The sequence below is a fragment of the Podarcis melisellensis genome, assembly GCF_964234715.1.
Source record: "Podarcis melisellensis genome assembly, chromosome: 16".
In the NCBI taxonomy this organism is placed as follows: Eukaryota; Metazoa; Chordata; class Lepidosauria; order Squamata; family Lacertidae; genus Podarcis; species Podarcis melisellensis.
Genome location: NC_138533.1, coordinates 11,868,250 through 11,895,881, shown reverse-complemented (window position 1 = coordinate 11,895,881; position 27,632 = coordinate 11,868,250). Strand labels below are relative to the sequence as shown.

Below are 27,632 nucleotides of genomic sequence, written 5' to 3'. Positions count from 1 at the left end.
CTCCTGCTCTAGAATGGTGTTGGACGACAACTCCAAGCATCCCTGACATTTGCCATGTTGGCTGGGGCTGGTGGGAGCTGGAGTCCAGCAACACCTGGAGGGCCCACAGGTTTCCTGTGCCTGTTTTAAGGTATTTTTGTTTCCTTTTTATAATTGTGTATGCTCTCCTGGCGATGTTTTTACACCAAAGGGCAATAAATGAATGGAAGAAAGAAATTAGGACCACAAACAGAGATGCTTTTATTCCAGGATCATAACCGCACAAGCATGGAATTTTATGTTGTGATCAGAATTCACTCTCCCCAAAATTGTAGCTTTCAGTTATTTTAAACAGACGGTGCAAGTTTCTAGCCCAGGAAGCTAAGAGTTTTCGTCCTCCTCCTTTACGGCAATTAAATAAATAAATAATTCTTGACCTTTTTTATTGTAATACTATGCTTTTAGTCCATATGCCGCCTTGTGAAATTTTATATAGGAGTGCAGTTTATGAATATTTAAATAAAATTTAAAATAAATCATATGAAATGCAGAATAAATGATGCAGATTAACAAAACATACAGATTGGCATAATGTAAACAAGGCTGTAGAGTTTTCTTGATGCAGGATTTATTTGTGGAGCAAAGTGTTTAATGTTGTTTTTAAAAAGCCTTTTAGTGTTGTATTTCAATTTCTTGTGAAGGGTGGGTGAGTAATCAAATTGTTTTTAATTATGGAGCCTTGCAGAGAGGTTTGGGGCTTCTCTGTCTCGGGCACCACCTGCCCAGCTCTGCTGTCTCCTGACTTGCCTCTTTTCTCCTCTTAACCCCACTGCCCTCAAAGTTTCCAGCACCCCCAGCTCACCAGCCCCTCTCCGCAAAGCAAGCAGCACCCTCAGTGTTTTGGATGGCCAACAGACGCCCTTCCGCCGCCATAGGCTGAGCTCACGGCTGCCTGCGGTGGAATGCCCAGGAGAAGAGCAGGACACCCCTCGCCAGCGCTTCCGCCAGCGCCGTCTTGGAATGCTGGGGGGTTCCGTTGAAGAAGCGGCAGCAGAGTGGGAAGTTCCGAGCCAGACTTCCAAGAGCGACAAGGAGAGAGGTGAGATGAGAGATGGGGTGGGGAGAGCCCGTGGTCATAGCCTGGGGGGGCAGGGGGCACCTGCCTCCTAAAACAATACAAAACCTTCCCCCCCCCAAAAAAATATATTGGCTATGCCCATGGAAGAGCCTATGCAAAGGGATGGGTAGGTCCCCTTTTGGGGAAGTGGGCCTTATTTTTGCTCAGGACCTCCAAATCAGCTTTGGTTCCGTAACCTGAATTCGCTGTTAGGTGATGGAATCTCTCACTTGGGAATAGTGACAATCTGGAAAGGCCCGGATCCTTTTAAGTGGTGGTGCTGGTGGTGGAACCTAGGACCTCCAGCATGAAAAGCAGGTCCTATGGCAAATAAATTTGTGGTTCCTTCACAACTGCTGTTTTCTGAATGTTAGGAGATGCTCATAACAAATAAATTCTTATTCTTTACCAAAATTAGGCCCCTGCACCCTAGAGCAGGGGGTGGGGATCAAAATGATAAGCTAGATAGATTTTCTGATACACAAAAAGCAATAATAATAACAACAATAAAGGAGAAAAAGAAGAGATCAAAGCAAGAAAAGAAAAAAGGATACGAGGCTGTAATAAATATTTTCACAGAATCCTAGAACTGTAGAGTTGGAAGGGAATCTTGCTCACAGCCATCCCTGTGTGGGCTCAAACCACCAACCTTCTGGTTAACAGCCAGACGGACAGACCCATTGCCCCACAAAGCTTCTGCAATTCATTGTGTGTTTTCTGTTTTGGTTTTCTCAGGACCGCCACTGGGTGAGGAGGAACAAACCCCCGAGCGTCCATCGTGATGTTGTGGAGGAAGAGGGCTCACCCTCTCAGATTCTCCAAACCTGAACAGATGTGAACATCCTATTGGAACGACGAGGAGGCATTAAATGAACGCAAAGCCCAGGGTGTCATTTTGGTGGGTGCACAGATGCCTATGGGCAGTGGGGCTGTCAGGACAGGACTTTGGGGCAGACATCCAGGTCCCCACTCAGCCAGATGAGCAGGAGCACTCTCCCTCCCCTCAACTGCAGCAGGGCTACTGGATCGCTGCATTTTGAAGCAAGTGATGTAATACCCTCTAAAGAAGGTGACCCAGTTTGAACAGCAGGTGTGGGGAGGGGCTGAGCCTGAGCATCTGCAACCATAGATGTATGTAATATGTATGAAGGGTGATGGGCCCGAATTGTTGCAGTTAAGTAATGTATTTAAAAATAAAGTTTATGGTTATTTATCAATCCAGTCTTTCTGGGAGTGGAATGTGAACAGCACAGGACATCACATTGGTTTAGCACCATGACGTTGCAGGAGGTGCGTGAGATCATTTTCCCACAAAAGAAGCAGGGCTGGCCCAAGCATTTGGGAGATTGAGGAGGCTGGTTTAGCGTGCCACGAAAGAGCAGCAAACTGTTATTTATTATTAGTAGTGCCTTTTTACTGCCAGGGAATGGGAGAGGAGCTCACAAAGGTGCCAACGTATTTTGCCTTTGTTGACATAACACCTTGGCTGATGTCCCTTCTACGCTTCACATTTAAAGTAGCATTATATCACTTCGACAGGGAAGAGCTGTTCCTATGTTTCCATGTCTTCAGGGAATGCCCGTAGCTCAGTGGCAGAGCATCTGTTTTGCATGCAGAAGGTCCCAGTCTCAGTCCCTGGCATCTTCAGGTCAGTCGGGGGGGGGGGGGAATCCAGTTGAAAATCCTGGATGGCTGCTGCAAATCAGCTTGGCAGGAATGTGTCCTTGAACATTTGCTAATGCTTCTTGCTTTCCTGCATGGAGAGGATAGAAATGGTGTGTGTGAGAGAGTATGTATAGAAACTAGCCTACTGTATAAAGGTAAAATGTGCTTTTAAAACAACTGAGAGTTGGAAGCCCTTCCTGACCTGTGGCACATAACCCAGAGATCAGTCTGGGCTGGTGCTCATCGAGTCTGGTGGTGTGGAAGGCAACGCCAACAGCAGGGGGCACCAGAGCCAATGATAGGTAAAGGTAAAGGGACCCCTGACCATTAGGTCCAGTCGTGGCCGACTCTGGGGTTGCGGCGCTCATCTCGCTTTATTGGCCGAGGGAGCCGGCGTACAGCTTCTGGGTCATGTGGCCAGCATGACAAAGACGCTTCTGGTGAACCAGAGCAGCGCATGGAAACGCTGTTTACCTTCCCGCCAGAGCGGTACCTATTTATCTACTTGCGCTTTGATGTGCTTTCGAACTGCTAGGTTGACAGGAGCAGGGACCGAGCAACAGGAGTTCACCCCGTCGCGGGGATTTGAACTGCTGACCTTCTGAAGTCCTAGGCTCTGTGGTTTAACCCACAGCACCACCCGCATCCTTTAGAGCCAATGACAGGCAGAACCAAATAATCCTAGTTTTGCCCCCATCCTCCTCCCCCTCTCTGGTGAGTTCTACATGGGGCAGTACTGAGACTACAGAGGAGGAAGCTGCCAGGCAGGACCACCCACTGGATTGACTGCAAGAAAGAAGGCAGCCGGGAGGGGGGAGGGAGGGGATAGCTAACGGCAGACAGTGGTGGGGCAGTGCCCCATATACCCTCATCTCCACTGCAGTAGATCCTGATCTATCTACCTAGGTACACAGTTTTAAGCTTGCACCCCACCAACCTGAGCTGCCCTTACTTAGCCCCCAACTTCCCTTTCTTCTTACATCTAGTCCAGGGCGTGGCACAGGCTCTTGTCTTCTCTCCCTAGACCTCCATGTTGCCCCTTGTAAAACTGAGCAGGGAGTGGGGAGGATAGCGGCAAAACTAGACACTGAGCCATCTATAGCTCAGTTGGTAGAGCATGTGGAGACTTAATTTCAGGGACACGGGTTTGAGCCCCACATTGACCCTTGTGGTCCCTTCCAGTTCTACAAATCCCATGGTTCTGTCTCTGCCTGTAACTGGCTCTGGCGCCACCTACTGTTGGGCTCCCCTGCCTTCGGCCCCACCAGACCAAAGAAGCTGCAGCCACCGCTATCATAGGCAAAATATTATTGTTATTGTTGTTGTTGTTGTTGTTATTACCCCCCATCTGGCTGAGTTTTCCCGGCCACTCTAGGCGGCTCCCAATTGAGTGTTAAAAACAATACAGTGGTACCTCGGGTTACATACGCTTCAGGTTACATACACTTCAGGTTACAGACTCCGCTAACCCAGAAATAGTGCTTCAGGTTAAGAACTTTGCTTCAGGATGAGAACAGAAATTGTGCTCCGGCGGCGTGGCAGCAGCAGGAGGCCCCATTAGCTAAAATGGTGCTTCAGGTTAAGAACCGTTTCAGGTTAAGAACAGACCTCAAGAACAAATTAAGTACTTAACCTGAGGTACCACTGTACAGCATAACTGGGAGAGGTGCGAGCTTCAAATAAATCTGGTTCCCAGTGAGGATGCAAACTGGGTGTGCAGCACTTCCAAAACACACATACACTAGCCACTTCTGCAACGTCTGCTTTAAGTTCCTACACTCCACTAGCTCTCCCCCCTTAGCATAGTTTTGATTTCCTACCAGCAGAGGCCAAAGACAGGCTATTTCATGGCCTAGTTGCCGATTTTTCTCTTTCCTTGCACAATCCCTTCCTTCCTGTTTTAAAATGCTACGGCTGACACAATCAAGCTAGCCTAACGATTGTTCCACCATCCCTCTCTGTCCATTCCAGCCAATGCTCTGTGCATCTTGCACCAGGCAACACCTTGCCCCAGATATGCCTCATTGACCACTTTGATTTTGCAGAATTGGCACTATTAAAAGGGCCACATAGTATTTGTTTTACACTTGTAAGGAAGAAATATTTTAGCGCGGTGACACTTACCCTCCGGACCTCGCCGCCACTTGACATTTGGGCTATATAGATCATCTTGGCTTTCACTGTACAAAATGTTTTCCGAGGCTGCTAAAATCTTTTTTTGTTTAGACAAGCCTGCACTCAGACAAAAACTGGCATAGGTTTTAACCTGTCATTTTAGCTTAACTGCTGGCTTTAATTGCATTTTGATTTTTTTTAATGTATTGTTCTTAAATTTTATTGTATATTTTATTGTTTTTTTGTAAGCCACTTAGAGGTTTTACTTACATGGGGGGTGGGGAGAACCGTGTGTGCCACATTAAGCTTCTTGGAGCAAAAGATGGAATATAAGTGCAATAAACAAACAAAAAAATCAAAGATGGAACAAAAACATTCTACTCAATTGTGACCAAAAAAAAAAAAGTTTTTGTGAGTAAGCTGACCTGCCCAGGCTGATTCCCATCTCCCATCCCAACAATCCACAAGGGAGACCTTGGGAAACTGGCAGAGTCCACTTAGCAGAATCCACAGCAGAATCTGGGAGCGATTTATTGATTTGTTTGTTTTATTATTTATTTTGTGTTCCCACTTTTATGCTCTGAACCCCCCCCTGTGATCTTCGGATGAAGGACGGTATGCATGTTTAATAAATAAAGAATTAAATAAATTCCAAAATAATATATAAATAGAGTTATGCCAATCTCCATGTAGCAGGCTTATTATCGTGCTTCCCATATTCTGGGTCCTGTGCAGAGTCACCATACCATCATTTCCATGTGCCATGTGTAACCTCCCCATTTATTTATTTAACTATCACATTTTTATTTCTACCGTTCCTCCAACATGGTTCTTTCCCTCCCCATTTCATCCTCACAGCAACCCTGTGAGGTAGGTTAGGCTGAGAGGCAGTGACTGGCTACCAAGGTCATCCAGTGAGCTTCATGGCTGAACAGTGGCGTAGCGTGGGGGGTGCATGGGGGGCCGGCCGCACCGGGCACAACATCTGGGGGTTAGGGTTAGGGGGCGCAAATCCATGGGTTAGGGGGTGCAAATCCACAGGTTAGGGGGCACAAATTACTTGCCTTACCCCGGGTGCTGACAACCCACGCTATGCCACTGTGGCTGAGCAGGGATTTAAACCCTCCTAACCTCTACACCACACCAATAATTCACTTGCACAATGTTCTATCATCTATCTATCCATCTATCTATTCTGGAGGAGTCCTGTGACCCATTGAAACAAATGGACATACCTAAATATTGCATCTAAGTTTTTCTCCAGTAGCCCCACTGAAATTAAGGGTTCTAAGGGAGCCCAGTAGTCACTCTAATGGGTCTGTAGGACGAGCATTGGCTGCAGGTACGGCCCCTAATTTGGACCCATTCATTCCAATGCGTCTACTCAGAGTAAAACTTAGGTGGCGAAGATCCCCGGGAGCAATCGCACTCCTGCAGGGGTGCAAGGCGCTGGACAGCGAGAAAAAACACCGCGCGCCTCCCCAAGAAGCAGCGCGTCCCTGGGATTGGCCGAGACGGGCCCCGCAGGAAGTCCGAGCGTGTGTGCGTGTGTGGTGGGAATCCAGGCACGGGGGTGACACGGAACTTCGGGCAGGGGGCGCGTTAAGCAGGAAGGGGGTCCCCTGTCCCTCCCTGGGGCGGGTCCCCTGATTTCCCTGGGCTTTTTCCTCCTCCTCTTGCTTGCTGTCACATTCCTGCCGCTTGAGTCAGGCCTGGAGGCGGCGGAGGCAGCGGCGGCGGCGGGCTGCTTGCTGCACCAGGAAGCGCAGGGCCCGCACCATGTAACCAAAGCGGAGGAAGGAGGAGGAGGAGAGCGCGAGAGGAGGGCAAGGAAGGGAGCAAGGAGAAGCCGGCCTGGCCATGGGGGACGGCGGAGCCGAGGAGGAGATGGTGGAGCTGCCTCTCACTGACGGTAACCAGGCGATCGAGGGGGAGGAGAGCCGGGCATGTGTGTGTGGAGGGAGGGGGCAGCTGGGTGGGTCCCCCTTGGCGCGCGCGCGGGCGGTCCTTGGAGACGTGGAGCCGCTGGCCCGGGCGCCCCGGGATGGGATCTCCGGCGGGGCGCGCGGGGTAGGGGCTGGGGTTGGCTCGCTGAGGGTCCCGCAGATGAGAATCTGCGGAAGGGGGTCAGGAGGACGCCCGACCCTCCAGGCGGCGCCTCCTCCTCCTCCGGGAATGACAAGATGACCCCTCAGGGCGCACCGTAGTGGCGGCGGCGGGGTGGGACCTTGGGTTTCGGCTCAGGACCCGGTTGGAGGCGCGTGGAGGAGAGGGCGCTGCTGGAGCGCAGGGAACAACGCATCGGGGGGCGTATCGACCTGATCCGAGGAAGGCGCACGTTGAGAGACAAGGAGGTGGGGGGTGTCTGCTGGTTGCACGGCTTCTTATGGGCGCCGATCGCGGTGTGTAAACACGATCGGGAGTGCGCGGCGTTCATATTTGGAGTGAGATCGAACTGGAGCGCGTAAACTGGAATAGGGGTTTTGTCCGCGGTGGGGACAACGGCACGCAGGTCCCGCTTCTCGTCCCTGATAAAGGAGATTGGGGGTGACTGCAGATCTCGGTGCATAAACTGGGTCGGTGGAAGGGAGGAGAGCGAGAGTCATCTTGGCGGTGATGCACAGGATTTCGGGGAGGGCGGATAAACGTGACCTGGGCGCAGGAGGAGGAGGAGGAGAGACACCAGTTGCTTTCTGCCCTTGCTAAAACAGCCAGCTTTGCAAAGAGAGCGGATATCCCGGCTCGGCTGTGCCCGGAGACCTTTGCCGAGAGACAGAGGGCGCGATTGGGCAACGCTTAGACCCGCCTGGGGTTGCGGAGAGACGTCGGGAGTCGAGAAAGAGAACCCTTTCCTATCCCACCCGAGGGCCTGGGAGAGTGTTATCTTTCAAAGTGGCGGAGCTCCGCCCCTAATTTATGCACGCCCCGCCTCCCGACCCAGCTGGAGTGGGGGTGGGTGTTGCTGAATCACCAGCCCGCCCCCGCCTGGATTGGCAGGTGGGGGCAAGGGGAGGGAGCCGTAGGGGCGGCTGGAGGCGGTTGGCAGGTGGGTGGTGGGAAGTGGTGTGTGTGTGTTTGTGAGAACAGTGTACTGGCGAAGGCTGTCTGGAGTAAGAGATCTGCTCCATCTCCTCCTCTCCCCCACTGAAAAAAAAGTAGGCTCCCTGCAAGAGAGGGGCTCTTCAAACGATCTGGCCATCTTCAGCATCCGTGCATCCTCCATTTAAAGAGGGGTGGGGAAATAGCGAATAATAAAAGGTAGTTGGTACCAATGATTGCATGCAAACTTGCAGGGAAGCCACCATTTCTGATCCAAACATCTTGACCTTTCACTTCCAGATACAACTTTGTGTTGGTGGGTGCTGTGGTGATGATGAGGCAAAGGTCTTTGCTCTTAAGGCAAGGGTGGGACAGCTCTGAGTCCCGCAGATGTGGTTGGGCCCCAACTCCTATCAACCCCCCCCCCAGCATGGTCAGTGGTCAGGGATGATGGAAGTTGCAGTCCAACAGCATCTTGGGGGAGGGACACAGGTTCTGTAGCACCTCTGTCAGAGGTACTTTCGTTTGTTGATTTGCATAATCCCAGGGCAAAGCCCCCACCATTAAAAAAAAGAAAAGAAAGGTTGAGCCTTGGCATAAATAAAACATGGTATCCGATACCACTCTTGGAGTAATTTTGTGTGTGTGTGTTTGTGTGTAAAACTTTTTTTCTGTTCAGATGAGAGACAGAGACCCTGACAGACCAAAAACCGTTTACATCAATTGTGGGGAACCTTGGCTGTTTACCCCAGATGTGGCTGAATTTCAACTCCCACCATTCCTTGCCATTGGCAATACTTGCTAGGGCGGATGGGAGTTGTAGTACAATTCTATGATTCTATGGACATTGGATGGGCCAAGGGTTCCCCACGCCTGATTTACACACACCGCACACAAGAGGCACATGTTTCTCAATCCTTTTGGCATATGAGAAGCAGAATGTGAGAGTCTGGCAGCAGCATCCTAACTGTACCTTGCATGCCAGGCTGGGGCAAATGTCTTAATTTGAGCGAAGGTTAGGAGTTGCTCAATCTGACTGTCTGTTGGGCCATGTCACTTCCTTATGCATGACCTGAAATGCACTCCATCCCCTCTCGTTTCTCCTTCAAATGCACTTGAATACAGTATCTCAGTCATATACAGGTAACTGCACCAGGCAGCGTAAGCTATAGTTAACTGCTGCCCTCCCTCCTCCTCCATGCACCCCAGTTTAGGGCAAGCCAGGTGGGTTTTAAAGTGGAGTTGTCTAATAATAATAATAATAATAATAATTTATTATTTATACCCCGCCCATCTGGCTGGGCCTCCCCAGCCACTCTGGGCGGCTTCCATAGAAACCAAAAATATCACACGTTAAAAACTTCCCTGAACAGGGCTGCCTTAAGATGTCTTCTGAATGTCAGGTAGTTGTTTATCACTTTGACATCTGCTGGAAGGGCGTTCCACAGGGCGGGCGCCACTACCGAGAAGGCCCTCTGCCTGGTTCCCTGTAGCTTTGCTTCTCGCAATGAGGGAACCGCCAGAAGGCCCTCGGCGCTGGACCTCAGCGTCCAGGCAGAATGATGGGGGTGGAGACGCTCCTTCAGGTATACTGGACCGAGGCTGTTTAGGGCTTTAAAGGTCAGCACCAACACTTTGAATTGTGCTCGGAAACGTACTGGGAGCCAATGTAGGTCTTTCAAGACCGGTGTTATATGGTCTCGGCGGCCGCCCCCAGTCACCAGTCTAGCTGCCGCATATAGCAGCTTTTGCCAATTTGATGCTCTCCAGACTCTTTGGACTACAACGCCCATCAGTCCCAGCTAGTACAGCTGTAGTCCGAAATATTTGGTGGGCACCTGGTTGGGCAAAGGTGTTGACTCAAATGTGGAACTTCCATGTTGAGAAGTACTATACTAGATGCTGAGAACAGAGAGCAGGCCTTGCTTGTGAGGAAGGCGGTATACTTTCATGCCTTGCTGCTGAGTTTCCCAGAAGCCTCTCTTGCAGACAGAATGCCAGATTAGATGGACTTTGGTCTGATCCAGCAAGGCGATTTGTACAGCACCTGATCTTCCCCTGAATATTTTCTCGTAAAAAAAGAGAGAGAGAGAGAGAGAGGGAGCTTTATATAACAGGAAAACAGGGGACCTGTCTGCTTGCAAACTGTATTTGCTAGAAACTCCTTGATGGCAGCTGTACTCTGCACATGCTCAAAGTGAATGTTACTGTTGTGGCATATGTTGTTGTTGTTACTATTTCAGCTTATAGCCCACCCTTCCTCCCACCAGGGTAACAGAGCTGAGGCTGCTGGCATTAAAAGCAGGTTCTTAAGGAGACCTATGGGGAGACAACTGTATTTTAAATGCACTCAAGAGACTTGGGTCTCTTATTTAGTGAGATGCTTTTAGCCAATAAATAAAACAAAACTAGCTATTTGCGAGGCGATGAAAATAAGGAGGGTAACAATTAAAGGCAAACACACACACACACACACACACACACACACACACACACAGCTTTTTAAAGCATGACATATAAGACTAAGAAAATATTGATACCCATGTATAAGTCACAGCCACATGTATTTAAAGCACCAGGATTCCACAGCAACTGTCATGGCTTTCCCCCAAATATTCCTGGGAACTATTCCCTTCAGCACCCTGTTTTAAAGTGAAGATGTGGCCATAAATGTGCAATTAGCAATAAATTAGAAAACACTGTACAGTGGTACCTCGGGTTAAGTACTTAATTGGTTCCGGAGGTCCGTACTTAACCTGAAACTGTTCTTAACCTGAAGCTCCACTTTAGCTAATGGGGCCTCCTGCTGCTGCCATGCCGCCGGAGCACAATTTCTGTTCTCATCCTGAAGCAAAGTTCTTAACCTGAAGCACTATTTCTGGGTTAGCGGAGTCTGTAACCTGAAGCGTATGTAACCCGAGGTACCACTGTAAGCTATAAGCCACCGGGCGGCAGCCCCACAGAGGGTGTTTTGTAGTGGCTGCGTTTTTGTGGCAGGCCTTCTTGGGCTAGGTGTTCCTGTGGGCAAGTGCGGGCCCGTTTTTTCCCCCCTCTCAGAGTTGGCCAAGTTGTGACTCATAGGCCGGAAATGGGGCCTCCTCCCCTGTGCACCCGAGAACCCCAGGGAAGAGGGTGGGGACGGGTGCCGTGCGAGAGCAAAGGGAGTGTGCCATGAGGAGAAGGAGGGCCAGAAGTGGCTCAGCACCATTGGCACAATGCCCGCCCCCGTGCCCCATAGCCAGAGATTTTGTGGTGGGTCCTGGTGGTTGGGCCTAAGTGTAGACACTCGGGAAAACGGGTGTAGCAAAACGCATCATTCGCAAGACCCGAAGGGCCGTATCCAGCTAAATTCCACTCAAGAGTAGACCTATTGAAAATAGTAGGCTGAAGTTAGCCGGGTACATTCATTTCAATGTGTCTGCTCCGAGCAGGACTAACATTGGATACAACCCAAGGTATTTTTTCAACACACTATAATATATACCCAGGGTAAATGCTTTCTGTCAGTTTTTCTAATTTTCTTTTCTAGAAAGTTGTTAAATAAATAAATAAATACATAAATACATACATACATACATAAATAGTGACCACCTTCATTAAAAAACGGGCCAGCATGTTTAATTTAAAAGTTATTTCATTCCTCTTAAATCACTTCAATACTGTTCCAAAAATAATAAGCACCAGTCTCTTGTAACACTGTAAATCTTCTGAACGTAAATTGTTTTAGCTTATTTCAGTATTGTAATGGTACATTGCTGTAACCTGCCCTAGGACCATATGCTGAAGGCTGGTTAAGATATAGTATCTAATAATATTATATTTATTATTAATACTTGTAATAGCAATAGGCCCCAGAATGCCAGAAGGCAGAATCAAATTTAACTTCTTTATGAGTAAATGAGAAGATTATGGCTCACACAGCCCACCCCCATGCCTGGCCCTTCTATCTCCATTAAGTAAAATATGTGGACCCCAATCCAAGTAAAGTTTGTGACGACTAGGGGTGGTGTCGCATAAGTCCATCCATTGAAATGAATGGACCTCAGTCATGTTAGTTAATTTCACTGGGTCTTTGATTAGGACCAATGCAACACTGGATCCAGTCCTAAGCTTGCAATCTTTCTGCACTTACCTGGGAGTAAGTCCCATTGAACTCAGCAGGGCTTTCCTTCGAGTAAACATGTACTGTATAGGTTTATGATGTGGATCCCACCGAAAGCAAGGAGGTTGGCAATGAACTTGTTCCATTAGTTTCAATGGGAATCAAATCATGACCAGTGTTAGTTGGACTGGGCTTTTAGGCTGTAATCTTAACCCCACTTACTTGGGAGTGCACCCTACTGAATTGAATAGGACTTACTTCTGAGTAGACAAGGTTAAGTTTGCACTGTTGCTCTTTATCCTTTTCATTTTTAATGGAAAGCTGGAATGTAAGGAAAGGGGTTTTGGAGGTCTCCCTGATGTTCAGCCTCTCCTTCCACACAAACCCAGCTCTACCTTGTTCTTTCCATCTGAAAAGTGTATGTTTTTGGATTTCCCCTCAACAGCAAACTTGACAGGCCATGAAGAGAAAGTTGGCATGGAGAATTTTGAACTACTCAAGGTCCTGGGCACTGGAGGTGAGTCAAAAGCAGCTGAATAATAGAATCTGTTTTATTGGGGGAGAGGTAATACTGCACACAAATGCATAACAATCAATAAGAAAACCAAAGTTGTAAAGCAGAAGTCGAAAACAAAGCAGTGTTGCAGAAATATATTTTGATGATTGACAGAGAGCTTGAAACGAAAGATGGCATATGTTTAGGCTCAGTTTTCTAAAGTGGTCAGAAACTGAAGGTGGAAAAATGAAATTCTTTGGAGTTGCTTGCTGATATTCTGCAAGGCAGGGACGGGAAACCTTTTTTTTAAACTGAAGGGCCATATTCCTTTCTGGGCAACCTTCTGAGGACCATATGTGGGGTGGGTGGGTCAACAGATGTAAATATTACATTTGTACATTAGGCTAGTTCCTGCACTCATCTGCCCTCTTTACCCTTCATCCTGACTAGCAGAAGGCATTTTTGGGGTTCAATAACACATTCCAGCCATGCAAAAACACCTGGGGGGAATTGTGGGGAGGTCAGTGAGAGGTGTGACCTGGGGGATAGTTCTGGAAGGCCATACTCAGCCTCTGAGCCTGAGAATTCCCCACCCCTTTTCTAAAACAATATCATTGAGTTAAGCATGCTTTCGCCATATGGACTTGCTTCCTTGCTGAGGTCTAACAATGGCTATTCATCATGATACCTAAACAGAGCTCTCATGTGCAAGAGCATTGTACCTCTGAATACCCAATGCTGGGAACATAACAACAGAAAAAGCTATTTGTTGCTTCAGCTTGCATTTGGACTCATTTGGAACATCTGATGGGCCACTATGGGGCAGAGGATGCTGGAGTAGATGGGTCTTGGATCTGATCTGGCAGAGCTGTTTGGTTCTTAAGCAGGGTCTGCGCTGGGTGTCCCCATCATCGGAGACAGGGCCTTCTCAGTGGTGGCACCCAGGCTTATGGAATCCGCCCCCCTAGATATGTTCATCTGGTACTCACCTTTCTCTCCATTCAGTGGCAAATTTAAACAATTCAATTCTGTCAGGCATTTGAGGAAAAAGACGTTTGAAGCCTTCTAAGGACACTGCTTTGCTCCTGCCTTATTTGATGTCCCTGTCTTATAATTATAATTTTATTTATTTATTTAAATAATATTGTGCTGTTTTTGTTAGCTGCCTTGAATACTTTTTATAGAAAGGCACAGTGTAAATACTTTAAAGACATTCATCAAATGACACAAATCAAATGCTTTCCACACGCTGCAATTAAAAGAAGCAATGGAACTAAGAATATGGGAAATAGAGGCAGCCACTGGGTAGGAGTGGGGAACCTCAGACCTCCAAGATAAATGGATTGGGACCTAATGCCATCAGGGGTTTTTATACGCTACTCCTAGTGCGATCTGCACCTGAGGAGTGAAACTGGTGTCATGCAGCAGATGGAGGCTGATAGAACTGTTTCAGGCTGGGTGGAGAAAGACCTCCACCCCATCTCTCACCCCACCCCAGCCAGCAGGGGAGACCAGAGATTTAGACTATTACAACAAAGGCTGTTACAGATAGGTAGCCGTGTTGGTCTGCCATAGTCAAAACAAAAAAAATTCCTTCCAGTAGCACCTAAAAGACCAACTAAGTCAGTTCTTGGTATGAGCTTTCGTGTGCATGCGCACTTCTTCAGATACACTGAAACAGAAGTTTCCAGACCCTTCTATATAGTGAGAAGGTGGGGAGGGGTATTACTCAGAAGGGTGGTGGGAATGGGTGATTGGCAGATAGCTGTGATGAGCCTGTTGACAGTGTATCTGAAGAAGTGTGCATGCACACGAAAGCTCATACCAAGAACTGACTTAGTTGGTCTTTTAGGTGCTACTGGAAGGATTTTTTTTTTGTTTTAACAAAGGCTGTGTGTGTGTGTGTGTGTGTGTGTGTGTGTTTTAAAAGGCCTGATTGGATTAAAAGGCCTTTCCCCTAATGCCCACAAGATAGCAGGCGTAGGGGTTGAGTAGGGGGGTGGGACTCTGAGGATGCCCATCCTAACCCATCTGCCATTTCAACTCCAGCCTACGGAAAGGTATTCCTGGTTCGCAAGCTCAGCGGCCACGATGCCGGCAAGCTGTATGCTATGAAGGTGCTGCGCAAAGCGGCCATTGTGACCAAGGCCAAAACAACAGAGCACACGCGCACTGAACGGATGGTTCTGGAACATGTGCGCCAGTCGCCCTTCCTTGTGACGCTCCACTACGCCTTTCAAACAGACTCCAAGCTTCACCTTATCCTAGGTATGAGCATTGTGGGGGTGCAAACCGGGGGGGGGGGACGGGGACGGATGGACATGGAACTGGGAGGAGAGATGAGGGGAGGCAATGATTCTGTTTCAAATAATATTTGTTATGGTCTTACTTATGTATTTACTTTGTGGTTTTGTATGCTGGTTTTCAGTGGGGTGGAATGACCACACAGTGGTTTATACTTATTATTATTATTTTAAAGTAATATTTATTAAAGTTTTAAAGGTTACAAAATTAGAAAAGAGAAAACACCAAATTAAGCAAAAACAAAACAACACATCACAATAAGAAAAAAGAGGGGGGGAAAGAAAAGAAAAAGAAAAAACAGAAAAATAAAAACAATTAAAAAACACATCAAACCTTCCCATAACTTTTTTTTTTTTTTTTTGCATAATTTTTATTGATTTACAAGATCAGACTACAAACAAACATAACAATTCTTTACATATTCCTGAAAAGGATGACTTCCTTCAGTCTTACCACGAATCGTCCATGCTACTAATAAATAATGTTTCTGCATTTCTTTGTTTGTAATGCCATAAAACATTTCCATTTGTACCTTTCCTTTTAGGCATTACCCTTTACCCCTTACAGAGCATCTTTGAAACCCACCAGAGTTATCTGATCATCAATTAAATTTTCCAGATATTTTGTAAAACTTTCCCAGTCTTTGACAAACCTCTGGTCTTTAATGTATCTGATTTTTCCTGTCAACCTGTCCATCTCCGCATATTCTAATAATTTCGATCTCCATTCCTCCAATGACGGCGTACCTTCTAGTTTCCAGTTTTTAGCTATTAGGACCCTTGCTGCTGTTATTGCATATTGGAATAGCTTATGATCTTCCTTCTTAATCTCCCTTCCCACCAAACCTAGCAGGAACGCCTCCGGTCTTTTAACAAAAGTATATTTTAACATTTTCTTCATTTCATTATATATTTCCTCCCAAAACCCTTTAACCTTTTGGCATTCCCACCACATATGGTAGAAAGTTCCCTCCCTTTCCCTGCACTTCCAACATTTCTTACTAGATCCGTACATTCTTGCTAATTTTGCGGGGGTCAAATACCAGCGATAGAACATTTTCATTAAGTTCTCTTTTAATAGTACACAGGCCGTAAATTTGAGATGTTGGTTCCAAAGTTTTTCCCACTCTTCGAAATAGATATTGCGACCCAGATCTTTAGCCCACTGTATCATTACTGCCTTAACTTCCTCGTCAGCTAGGTTCCAGTCCAATAATTGTTTATACATTTTGGACAGAATTTTTGTATTATTTTCCAAAATCTCAGTTTGAAATCTAGAACTCTTATCAGCATAGCCTTTGTCTTTGATATCTTTCCTGAACATTCCATTTATCTGGTGATAATGCAGCCAGTCATACACCTGGGACTTGACCTGGTCATACGGCCTCATTTTCCACTTTCCTTCCTCTTTCATTAGTAGTTGTTCGTAAGTTGCCCATTTAGCTCTCCTATCGCTCTTTTTAACCGCCATAACTTCTAGTGGTGACAGCCATTGTGGCGTTTTGGGTTCCAAAACATCTCTGTACCTCTCCCACACTTCCATCAGAGGGCCCCTAAATATGTGATTTCCAAATCCTTTATGCACTTTCTTCCTCTCATGCCACAAGTATGCGTGCCACCCGAATCGATTATCGTGGCCTTCTAAGTCTAGCACTTCCGCCTCTTCTAGTTTTATCCATGTTTTGACCCAGCACAGGCATGATGCCTCAAAATATATTTTCAGGTCTGGCAGGGCGAAGCCTCCTCTTTCTTTAATATCCGTTAATAGTTTAAATTTTATTCTCGGCTTCCTTCCCTGCCAGATAAATTTAGAAATCTCCCTGTGCCAGGTTTTGAATATTTTTGTACCTTTTATCACCGGGATGTTTTGAAAATAAAATAGTAGTCTTGGAAGTACCGACATTTTAATTATGGCTATTCTGCCCCAAAATGACAGTTTAAGTCTTCCCCACGTTTCTATGTCTTTCTTGACTCTTTTCCACGTAGTTTCATAGTTGTTTTTAAATAAATCTATATTCTTAGACGTTACCCATATGCCCAGATATTTCACTTTTTTACTTACTTCTATTTCTGTTTCTCTTTGTAGATCCTCGATTTTATCCACCGACATATTTTTAGTTATTATTTTTGTTTTCCTTTTGTTTAATTTGAAGCCCGCTACTTCCCCATATTGATCAAATTCTGCCAATACTTCTTTTATTGAATCAAGTGGGTCTTCCATTGTTACAACCAAGTCGTCTGCGAAGGCCTTAGTCTTATATTCGTATTGACCGACCCTGATTCCTTTGATTTCTTTATTATCTCTGATGGAATTAAGTAGAGTCTCTAATATCATTATAAATAATAATGGGGACAGCGGGCATCCTTGTCTTGTTCCTTTGGTTACTATTATTTCGGTCGACTCCACATTGTTTATAATTAATCTTGCTCTTTGTTCGGTATAAATTGCTTTTATCCCGTTGTAAAATTTAGTACCTACTTCCATAAATTCCAGTTGTTTCAGCAGAAATTCCCAGTTTACGTTATCGAACGCTTTTTCGGCGTCCACAAATAACAGTAAACCTTCTTTATCACATCTTTCTGTTAAGTATTCTATAATATTGATAACATTCCTTATGTTGTCTTTCATTTGCCTTCCTGGCAGAAAGCCCGCTTGGTCCTTATGAATACTTTCAGCCAAAACAGTTTTTAGTCTCCTTGCCAAAACTCCTGTAAAGATCTTGTAATCTATATTTAGCAGGGAGATCGGTCTATAATTTTTAATTTGTTCTGGGTCTGAGTCTTGTTTGGGGATTAGTGTAATCAATGCCTCCTTCCACGTCTCTGGTATTTCTCTTTCCTTAAGAATGTTATTCATCACTTCTTGTAGTGGATTCACCAAAACCGATCCCAACTCTTTGTAATATCTGCTAGTTAACCCATCTGGGCCTGGGGCTTTCCCGTTTTTTAAGTCTGTTATTATTGCACTAATTTCTTCTGTCTCGATTGGGGCATTCAGCTCTTCTTTTGCAGCTGTGGTAATTTTGTTAATATTTTTGGATTTTAGATATCTCTCTATTTTCCTCGTCATATTTTTTCCTGTATTTTTAAAGAGTCCTCCATAGAAGTCTGTAAAGGCACTCCTTATTTCTTTCGGTTTATTTATCTCTACTCCTTCCACCACTATCTTATTTATTGTACTCTGTTCTTTCCTTTTTTTTAATTGCCACGCTAGGAGCTTCCCTGATTTGTTGGCATATTCGAAATTCCTCTGTCTCAATCTTTTAACCTTCCATTCTATCTCTCTATTGATCAGCATTGCGTATTGGGCTTGTAGTACCTTAATATTTTCTTTTATCTTCTTATTTTTTGGGTTTTGACTTAATTTCTGTTCATTCTCCATTATTTGTTGTGCGATTTCCTTTTTCCCTTTTTCCCTCTTTTTATTTTTGATTACGTTCTGTTGGATAAAGAAACCCCTCATCACCGCCTTGCCTGCGTCCCAGACCACCCTTGGCTTTGTACCTTTGCCTAAATTGTCCTCAAAATATTCTTTTAGTCTATTTTGGGCCTTTTCAACTATCTCTTGGTCATCCAACAGATAGTCTTTTAACTTCCATCTATTTAATCTGCTTTCTTGTCCTTTCAATTCCATTTTTACTGGATTGTGGTCTGAGATTGTTCTAACCTGGATCTCTACCTTTTTCGATCTTAGAACTAGTTCTTTCGAAATCCAAATCTGATCTAGTCTTGAAAGTGACTCATTGGGTTCTGAATGAAAGGTATATTGTTTTTCCAAGGGGTATTTATATCTCCAAATATCCACTAAGTTGCAATTTTGGACCAGGGAAAAAAAAGTTCTGGGTAACTTTCCCTCTTTGCCTTTGGTATTCCTTTGTCTATCTAACTCTAACGACGCCACGCCATTCATGTCTCCGAGCAATATAATTTTCTGATCTGCGTAGTCAGATAACGTTTCTTCAAGCCTCCCATAAAAATCTGATTTGTTGTCGTTGGGGGCATATATTCCCACTATTATTATCTTTTCTCCCTGCCAATTAACTTGGACTGCTGATATCCTTCCTTCTTCGTCTTTAAATAATTGTTTCGCTTCGATTTGTTTATTAATATAGATAACTACCCCCCTCTTTTTACTCTGATCTGAGGATATGAACTCGTTTCCTAGTCTATGGTTGATCAAAATTCTCTTGTGCTTCCTCGCAATGTGAGTCTCTTGTAGACAAATAATATCTAGTCCTTCCTTCTTCAAAATATGCTCAATTTTATTCCTCTTTCCCTTATCGTTCATCCCATTAACATTCCAACTATAAACCTTTAACACCATTTTGGATTAATTGAGGGAGAGGGAGAGGAGTGGCTGTTGTTACTTTTTTAGATTTCCTCTTCCGTCGCTCCCTCTTCTCCTTCCTCCTCTCCCGAATTCCTCCTTCCTCCCTCCGGATCCCATAACTTATCTTTCATTTGCTTGTTTCCTTGACCTCCTCACACCTCCCTTTTTTGTATTCTAGTTCGGTTAGCTATTTCAGCAAATCCTTTGCATCTTTCCCAGTTTTTGTCCTATAATTTATCTTAATATAATGTAACTTTACATTCTCTCCTTTCACCAATTAACAATCTATTTTTACTTAATCCTTTATAACATTTCTGCTAAAACCACATAACTTCATTCCAACATCCTTCTAACATTCCTTAATTTTACAATGTTTCTGTAGATAAACTTTAAATTTTTTCCACTCTGGTTTCTCTTCAGATCGTATAAATCTTTCGCCTTATACTTATTATTGTTATTACTACTACTACTACTGCTAAATGCAGTGGTTCCCAATTAGCTAAGTACTGCAGACCCACTGTTTTTCAAAAGCCAAGCCTTGGACCCCCTACTTTTGAAAATTTTGATATCTCTATGGTAGTTTTTGTTATGTGAATGGTGCCACAGACCCCTTGGGTGGGTTGTGTGGATCCCTTGAGGTCCATGGACCACCAATTGGGAACCACTGATTTAATGTATTTATATCCCTCTTTTCTCCCAAACTGGGACTCATCAAAATTAAGCATAGCAATAGGAACCAAACAAACCCCAAATAAGAATACAATTAAAATTCCAGCAATGAAATAATAACAATCAGCATAAAACACAGAAGGACTAGAGGTTGGAGGGTGGGGAAGTAAAATTAAAATAAATATGGTCTCTGAAAGGTTGGGGGCGGGAAAATAAATATTTAAGCATCTGTATATCACTTTTTGAATACAACTTCTCTGATTAATTTGACAATTTGCTTAAAAGACAACAATCATATCAATTTCTGGGGCGGGTGCTCTTTATTCATAAAGACAAAATAACATCCGTAATAAGGAATACGCTAAAACAGAAGGAGATGGCAATGGGAGAACTTTGAAAAAAAGTCAGGGAAAGTCTTTAGTCCAGAAACTGAACACCTCCCAAAGCCTGGGTGAATTTAAAATGAAGGCTTCCCTCTGGTACAAAAAAAGATAACAAAGAGGATGTTGCGTGAGAGAGATATCTCTCTGGCAGGTGAGTTCCAAAGGCGGATCATAACATACCTCATCTCAGATGATGTAGAGACCCCTAGAAAGGCCTACGAAGAATAAATAAATAACACTGCAGTTTCATTTGGAAAAAGGCTGTCCTTTGAAGTATCCTGGCCCTAAGTCATCTTGAACAGGAATTCCTAACCATTTTTGGTCATGAACCCCTTTGAGAATCTGTTGAAAGCCATGAATCAGGAGGAGGGCATAATATTTTAAAGGTGGGGGGCTAGGGGATTGTTTTCAGGTTGGACCCTGGGAATTAATTAACCTTTTTGCCCCTCTCTTCCCTTCTAGACTACGTGAGCGGTGGGGAGTTGTTCACCCACTTGTACCAACGGGACCACTTCTCCGAAGACGAGGTTCGGTTTTACAGTGGGGAGATCATTTTGGCGCTTGAACACTTGCATAAGGTGAGAAGTGGGAAGGGAGGGAGGTGTGACCAAACCAGGCAGGGTTGTGCTGTTCGTATAAATGCATGGATGCTCTTCAAAAAGTAAATAACACATCTGGATTGGGGATGAAGGGCTTTGCCCCACTCCCATTCTCATCCAGATTCCCTCCATTTCAGGAGGGATACTCCTAGTGGCAACAGCTGTGCCTCATGCAAACTCCACCAGGCTGGACTCCACCAGGCTGGAAGCAGTAATCTTATGCAGACAAAGAAGCCATTGTGATTGGTGCTCAGTTATCAGAGGCAGAATGCATCTGTATACCTGCCACAAATAGGGAGTGTGCTGTTGCCCGCAGTTTCTCTCTGTGACTTTCCCATTGAGGCATTTGGTTGGCCAGTGTGAGATGGGCTGGGACAGGGCTGTGCACCAGATACTGCAGGATGGGTGGGCTCTGATCACAGAACCAGATCCATCCCACAGATTGTGGGTTATTGGCAAAGGATCACCTGCCACAGGGCAAGAGCAGCCTAGTCACCTTAAGCTCCCAGCAGAAAACCTGCTAGGTAAAAAATGTCTTTTGACAAAATGGTAAGTTCACCAACAAGACAGCAAGGAAGAAGTTGTTCAAGAAGGCTAGCAGTTTAACGATTATATGGATCATTAGTTATTGAATACTACAGCACAGTTTGCTTGAACTTTGCAACTATTTGATTATTTGTACTCTTAATTGTAGTTTTTTTTTGTTTTGTTTTTGCAACTAATGCTTATAAGATGCTGTGATGATTCATAACTTCCTGAGATCTGTAAGATATTTTGTTTGCATTCCGGTAAAGTAAGTTTGATAAAGTAGATGCTTTAATAAACACGAATGTCGATTCAAAAGATAGGCAAATGGTTTACAGCTATTTGTGAGTACCGTATTTTTCGTCCTATAGGGTGCACCGGCACATAGGACGCACCTCGTTTTTTTGGGGGGGGAATGAATAAAAAATATATATTTACCCCCAGCCGCGGCAGCCGCCCCAAGCCTTGTGCACACCTGTCCGAAGCACGGGGCACCCTCCGTAGGGCTCCCCATGCTTCAGGCGGCAGTCTGCTGCCCCAAGCCTCGCGCGCTCGGCAGGACCTCCCGCCGGGCGCGCAAGGCTTACGGACACTCGCCCGAAGCACAGGGAGCCCTCCGGAGGGCTCCGCGTGCTTCGGGCGACAGGCTGCCGCCCCAAGCCATGCTCGCTCGGTGGGACCTCCCGCCGGGCGCGCAAGGCTTGCGGACACTCGCCGGGGCTGCAGGCTGCTGCCCGCAAGCCTTGTGAGCCCGCGGGAACTCCCCCCGGGCTTGCAAAGCTTGCGGATAGCTTCCTGAAGCCTGGAGAGCGAAATGGGTCGGTGCGCACCGATTCCTCTCGCTCTCCAGGCTTCAGCGAAAGCCTGCATTCACCCCATAGGACGCACACACATTTCCCCTTCATTTTTGGAGGGGAAAAATTGCGTCCTATGGGGCGAAAAATACGGTATATCTTAGTTGAGTACTAAATTATATAATTATATATAGGAGACCCGATCACAGTGATCACAGGTAGGTAGGTAGGTAGGTAGGAGGAGTTACGCTAGGACCAGACCATGTCATTACTGAGGAGTAAGGTTTAGTAATTGTTTGGAGACATAGGCTCCCAGTACGTTTCCAAGCACAATTCAAAGTGTTGGTGCCAACCTTTAAAGCCCTAAACGGCCTCAGCCCAGTATACCTGAAGGAGCATCTCCACTCATATCATTCAGCCCAGACACTGAGGTCCAGCTCTGAGGGCCTTCTGGTGGTTCCCTCACTGCAAGAAGTGATGTTACAAGGAACCAGGCAGAGGGCCTTCTTGGTAGTGGTGCCTGCCTGTGGAATGCCCTCCCATCAGATGTCAAGGAAATAAACAACTACATGACTTTTAGGAAACATCTGAAGGCAGCCCTGTATCGGGAAATCTTTAATGTCTAATGTTTTAGAATTTTTTATGTGCTGTAAGCTGCCCAGAGTGGCTGGGGAAATTCAGCCAGATGGGTGGGGTACAAAATAATAATAATAATAATAATAATAATAATAATAATAATGTCTAGTGTGGATATGAAAGCGACAGAGGCTGGTCCATCAAGGCAGTGGAGCCACCAACCTCAGTCTGCCCCTCAGCCAGTCCTCATCTGCCTGCTTTCTTACTTATATCCAGCCCCGTGGGTAGCATTGCTTGTCAGCTTCCTTCCTCCTCCTTCTGTTGCCCCTAGTAGAGCTCTGGAAGGAGGAGGAGGAGAGGCAAAAAACTGGAATGAGTTGGCTCTGCCTGCCATTGGCTCCAGCTCCTCCTCCTGCTGGGCTCCCTGCCTTCCCAATGGGCACCAGCCACCAGGGTCTTAAAGGCTTCCCACCTGAGACCCTGAATATCTGTTACCAGTCAGAGTAAATCACAGTGAATTGAATGGACAAATAACCTGACCATATAAGGCAGTTTTTCATTTCAGAGAGCATCTTCACTTCTTACTCTTCTCTCCCAGCTGAAACTCAAGGCCACAGCTATTTCTCCTCCCCACTTCTTTCCTTTTGTCTCTTAGATCAATAGCTTTGCCTCTCTCCACCTACCTGCTAATCAAAACTACAGTTTGGGAGGGGGGATTTGCAGCCCTGGGCCTAACTTAATTTAGCCCTCAAGAGTTTGGATGGCCACCTGCCATGTATGTTCTAGTTGAGAGTCCTGCATTGCAGGGGGTGGGACTAGATGACCCTCAGGGGTCCCTTCCAACTCTACAGTTCCATGATTCTATGAAACAAAGGAAAGGAGTTGGCATAGAGAGAAAGAAAAAGGTGGGGCAGGAAGGAGAGAGAGGGAAGGAGCATTGCCCACCCTCTTCACTCTGGCCCTGCCCATTAGCTGTATGTGGGCCCCTGACAAATTACCGTATTTTTTGCTCTATAAGACTCACTTTTTCCCTCCTAAAAAGTAAGGGGAAATGTGTGTGCCCCTTATGGAGTGAGTGCAGGCTGCGCAGCTATCCCAGAAGCCAGAACAGCAAGAGGGATTGCTGCTTTCGCTGCGCAGCGATCCCTCTTGCTGTTCTGGCTTCTGAGATTCAGAATGTTTTCCTCCTCCAAAAACTAGGTGCGTCTTGTGGCCTGGTGCTTCTTATAGAGCGAAAAATATGGTATGTCCCAAGGGCATGCAACTCTTAACAGAGAAAGAGGCTCCTCACCTTAGATTGTAAATTACTTGAGACAGGGATTTGCATTTATTTTGTTTGTATTACTCTGCAAAGATCCATCAAACATTCCGCACAGTGGACCTGACACGGCACTCAGAGGCTTGATCTCATGAAGCTTGAGAGTATTTGGCCTGTAAACTGTTGCGACAAGAAGTTTCACCGGATCAAATGGGTTGTCGCCAGTGCCATTCCTGCTCAGAGTAGACCCACTGAAAATAATGGCCATGACTAACTGAGTTGGCTGAAACCCAATACATTAGTAAATGCATATGAGGCTGTTAGAAATACTAATATTTCGGTAATATATATCAACTGTTCATAGTCTTTTTTTAAAATTTGATTGAATAGGCTTTATTATATGTTTGAGGATGTGTTGTATTAAAGTGAGTGGATTAGAATAGATCTGTGTGCATCGTAAGGTCAGCTCTGCATGAGCTATTCTGCAGAGAGCTATGTACTTTGATGATGTTCTTTAAAATAATGATGTGATACAGTACAGTATAACAACAATGATAATACCATTATTATGGTATTAGTCGATTAGTCGTTGTCTGAGGACTATCCCTGCCCCCGGGTCTGGTCCTGACCGGATGGATACTAGAATCAGCAAGGGATACCCACATGACCTGAAGGTGCTGCTGTGCAATGCCAGGTCAATGATTCATAAGACCACTGCCATCCATGACTTGATCATGGATGGAGGACTTGACCTGGCATGTGTAACAGAGACTTGGTTGGATGAAGCAGATGGGCCTGTCCTTGCCGCTGCTTGTCCACCAGGTTTCTCTTACGCACAGCAACCCAGGTCATGTGGGCGGGGAGGGGGGGTTGCAGTGATTTTTAGGAAGTCATTAGTTTGCACCAGGCGTCCTATTGGGAAGACCCAGTTTTCCGAGAGCATATTCTGGAAGTTGGGCAATAGGGGCAGTACAGGATTCCTTTTGGTGTACCGACCTCCCCGCTGCACCAAGGATTCCCTGCCCGAGCTGCTTCAGGTCGTGGCGGATGTTCTCCTGGAGACACCTAGCTTGGTCGTCCTAGGGGATTTTAACATCCATGCCGACACGACCTTACAAGGGGCTGCTCGGGACTTCGTGGAAAGCATGGCCTCCATGGGGCTGTCCCTGAATAAACCGCTTCTTAAAAAACCATCTTTAGATGCAGCCACGATGGCCAATTATCGCCCAGTCTCAAATCTTCCATTCTTGGGCAAGGTGATTGAGCAAGTGGCACGCCTGGAAGAAGCGGACCATTTGGATCCCTTCCAGTCGGGATTCAGGCCTCGTCATGGGACTGAAACTGCCTTGGTCGCACTGGTTGATGATCTCTGGCGGGCTAGGGACAAAGGTGAGAGCTGTTTCCTAGTTCTGCTGGATCTCTCAGCGGCGTTTGATACCATCGACCATAACATCCTTCTGGACCGTCTTGAGGGGCTGGGAGCTGGGGGCACTGTCATACAGTGGTTACGCTCCTTCCTCCGGCGCCGTGTTCAGAAAGTGGCAGGGACGCGGACTTATAAAAAATATTGGGGGGGCCCGGAAAAGCTCATGAATAATAAATAAGCTCATGAATATGCAAATAAAGTGGCGCCGCCTCCTCGTGAGCGAATAGGGGAGAGCGTGCTGCGCCTATTAATCAGCTCCAAAGGAAATTGGGTGGAGCTTTTGCTCGGCATGCAGCCCGCCCCTCCCTGTGCATTTTGGGCTGGGGGAGGGGCGGCGATGGCGCTCTGCTGGAGGGGCGCCGGAGATTATTGGGGGGGCGGAGCCCCCCAAACGAATTTTTGAGGGGGCTCGGGCCCCCTCAAGCCCCATGGAGTCGGCGCCTATGGAAAGTGGTGGTGGGGGATGAGTGTTCAGACCACTGGGCTCTCACTTGTGGGGTTCTGTCCCCTCCCCCATGCTTTTCAACATTTACATGCAACCACTGGGAGAGATCATCAGGAGGTTTGGGCTGGGTGTTCATCAGTATGCGGATGATACCCAGCTCTACCTCTCTTTTAAATCAGAACCAGTGAAGGTGGTGAAGGTCCTGTGTGAGTGTCTGGAGGCGGTTGGAGGATGGATGGCGGCTAACAGATTGAGGTTGAATCCTGACAAGACAGAAGTACTGTTTTTGGGGGACAGGAGGCGGGCAGGTGTGGAGGATCCAGCGATCAGCTGTTAAGCGGCTTATCAGCAGAACAGCTGATAAGCGGCTTAGCGGCTTAAGAAAAGGGCGGAAAAAGCGGAAAAAACCCGCGGGGGGATGCAAGATTTTTTTCGTCTTGCGAAGCAACCCCATAGGGAAATTCGTTTTACAAAGCGCCTCCAAAACGGAAAACCCTTTCGTCTAGCGGGTTTTTCGTCTTGCGAGGCGTTCGTCTTGCGGGGCACCACTGTATTTTTCATCTTTGTTGGAAGCCACCCAGAGTGGCTGGGGTACAAATAAATTATTATTATTATTATATATATATAATTATTATTATTATTATTATTGTCATGTGTGTGGGAGGCCTCAACTCAGGTAGCGTCAATGCTGTGTAAATGGAACAGAACTTGGGGCCTTTCTAATTCAAAGACCTTGAACTTATTATTTAAATATATTCCAAGGCAAACTCATAGAGGATTGTGGGTATGTCTGTCTTGAGAAACAATGGAGTGCACCTCCGGGGGTGAAGTCTAACTGCTGCGTTTGCAGCACAGAAGTAACCTCTCCAGGGTGCAAACCTCTACAGTATGTACTGAGGTGCTGGGCTGCTGGGACGACAAGACCCTCCTCTCGGACTCACTGATGTGGTCCGAAGGAGAGCAGAAAAATATATTTGGCCCCAGCTTGGCTACAGGAGTTGCTGGAAGGCACCATCCAATCGTCTCAGGGACTCCAGATTCCTGTAGGGTTTACTCCTTAGTATTTTCTTCTCCCAAAGATATCTGCAAGGCAGCGGAGGTTTAGAATCAGAGTTTTCCTTCTCCTAGATGGGCTACCTTCCCAGATTGATGAACCTCATCTGCCCCTCACTTCCCTCTACAGCATGTGCAAAAACCACCTTCTTAACTGTTGGACCCAACTACAGTCATACCTCGTGTTGCATTAGGTTCATGTTTCGTCTTTTCGGCTTGTGAATGTGGCAAACCCAGGTTTCACCGCATGCACAGAAGCGTTCTGCGTGCTACGCTCAGGTGCAGAAGCGCTCTACAGTGGTACCTCGGGTTAAGAACTTAATTCGTTCTTAACCTGAAACTGTTCTTAACCTGAAGCACCACTTTAGCTAATGGGGCCCCCCCGTTGCTGCTGCTGCACTGCCACCACACAATTTCTGTTCTCATCCTGAAGCAAAGTTCTTATCCCGAGGTACTATTTCTGGGTTAGCGGAGTTTGTAACCTAAAGCGTATGTAACCTGAAGCATCTGTAACCCGAGGTACTGCTGTATTGCTCTCCGTGCTTGTGCAGAAGCACCGCTCTAGTTGCGGACTTTTCGAGGTGCGAACAGCACCCCGGAACGGAACGTGTCCGCAACTAGAGGTACCACTGTACTGCTTTCATTTGCTCAATCCTCCAGAGCCTGTCTTCACATGCAAGGGAAGTCCCTAACTCACTCAGGGTTTAAGACCCATTGGCTACCCTCACCTGGTTTAGCCAGCCAGTCGAAGCTGTTCC

At 46.2% G+C, this 27,632-nt stretch overlaps 2 protein-coding genes across 5 annotated transcripts in view; both read left to right on the top strand.

The window, feature by feature from the left end:
* Positions 1-2,313, top strand: part of CCDC88B (coiled-coil domain containing 88B) — a 31,794-nt gene extending 29,481 nt beyond the window's left edge. For all 3 annotated transcript variants that reach the window (XM_081891310.1, XM_081891309.1, XM_081891311.1), the window contains 2 exons: positions 821-1,078; positions 1,832-2,313. In XM_081891310.1, the coding sequence (XP_081747436.1) occupies positions 821-1,078; positions 1,832-1,878 (305 nt within the window). In that variant the 3' untranslated portion in view covers positions 1,879-2,313. The remainder of the gene's footprint in view (positions 1-820; positions 1,079-1,831) is intronic.
* Positions 2,314-6,388: 4,075 nt separating this feature from the next.
* Positions 6,389-27,632, top strand: part of RPS6KA4 (ribosomal protein S6 kinase A4) — a 45,260-nt gene continuing 24,016 nt past the window's right edge. Inside the window, exons 1-4 of one of the 2 annotated variants that reach the window (XM_081891448.1) lie at positions 6,389-6,788; positions 12,463-12,534; positions 14,563-14,781; positions 20,661-20,776. In XM_081891448.1, coding sequence (XP_081747574.1) covers positions 6,737-6,788; positions 12,463-12,534; positions 14,563-14,781; positions 20,661-20,776 — 459 coding nt within the window. In that variant the 5' untranslated portion in view covers positions 6,389-6,736. Of the gene's footprint in view, positions 6,789-7,209; positions 7,231-12,462; positions 12,535-14,562; positions 14,782-20,660; positions 20,777-27,632 lie in introns of those variants that run through there. The other variant, XM_081891449.1, reaches the window with a different exon arrangement.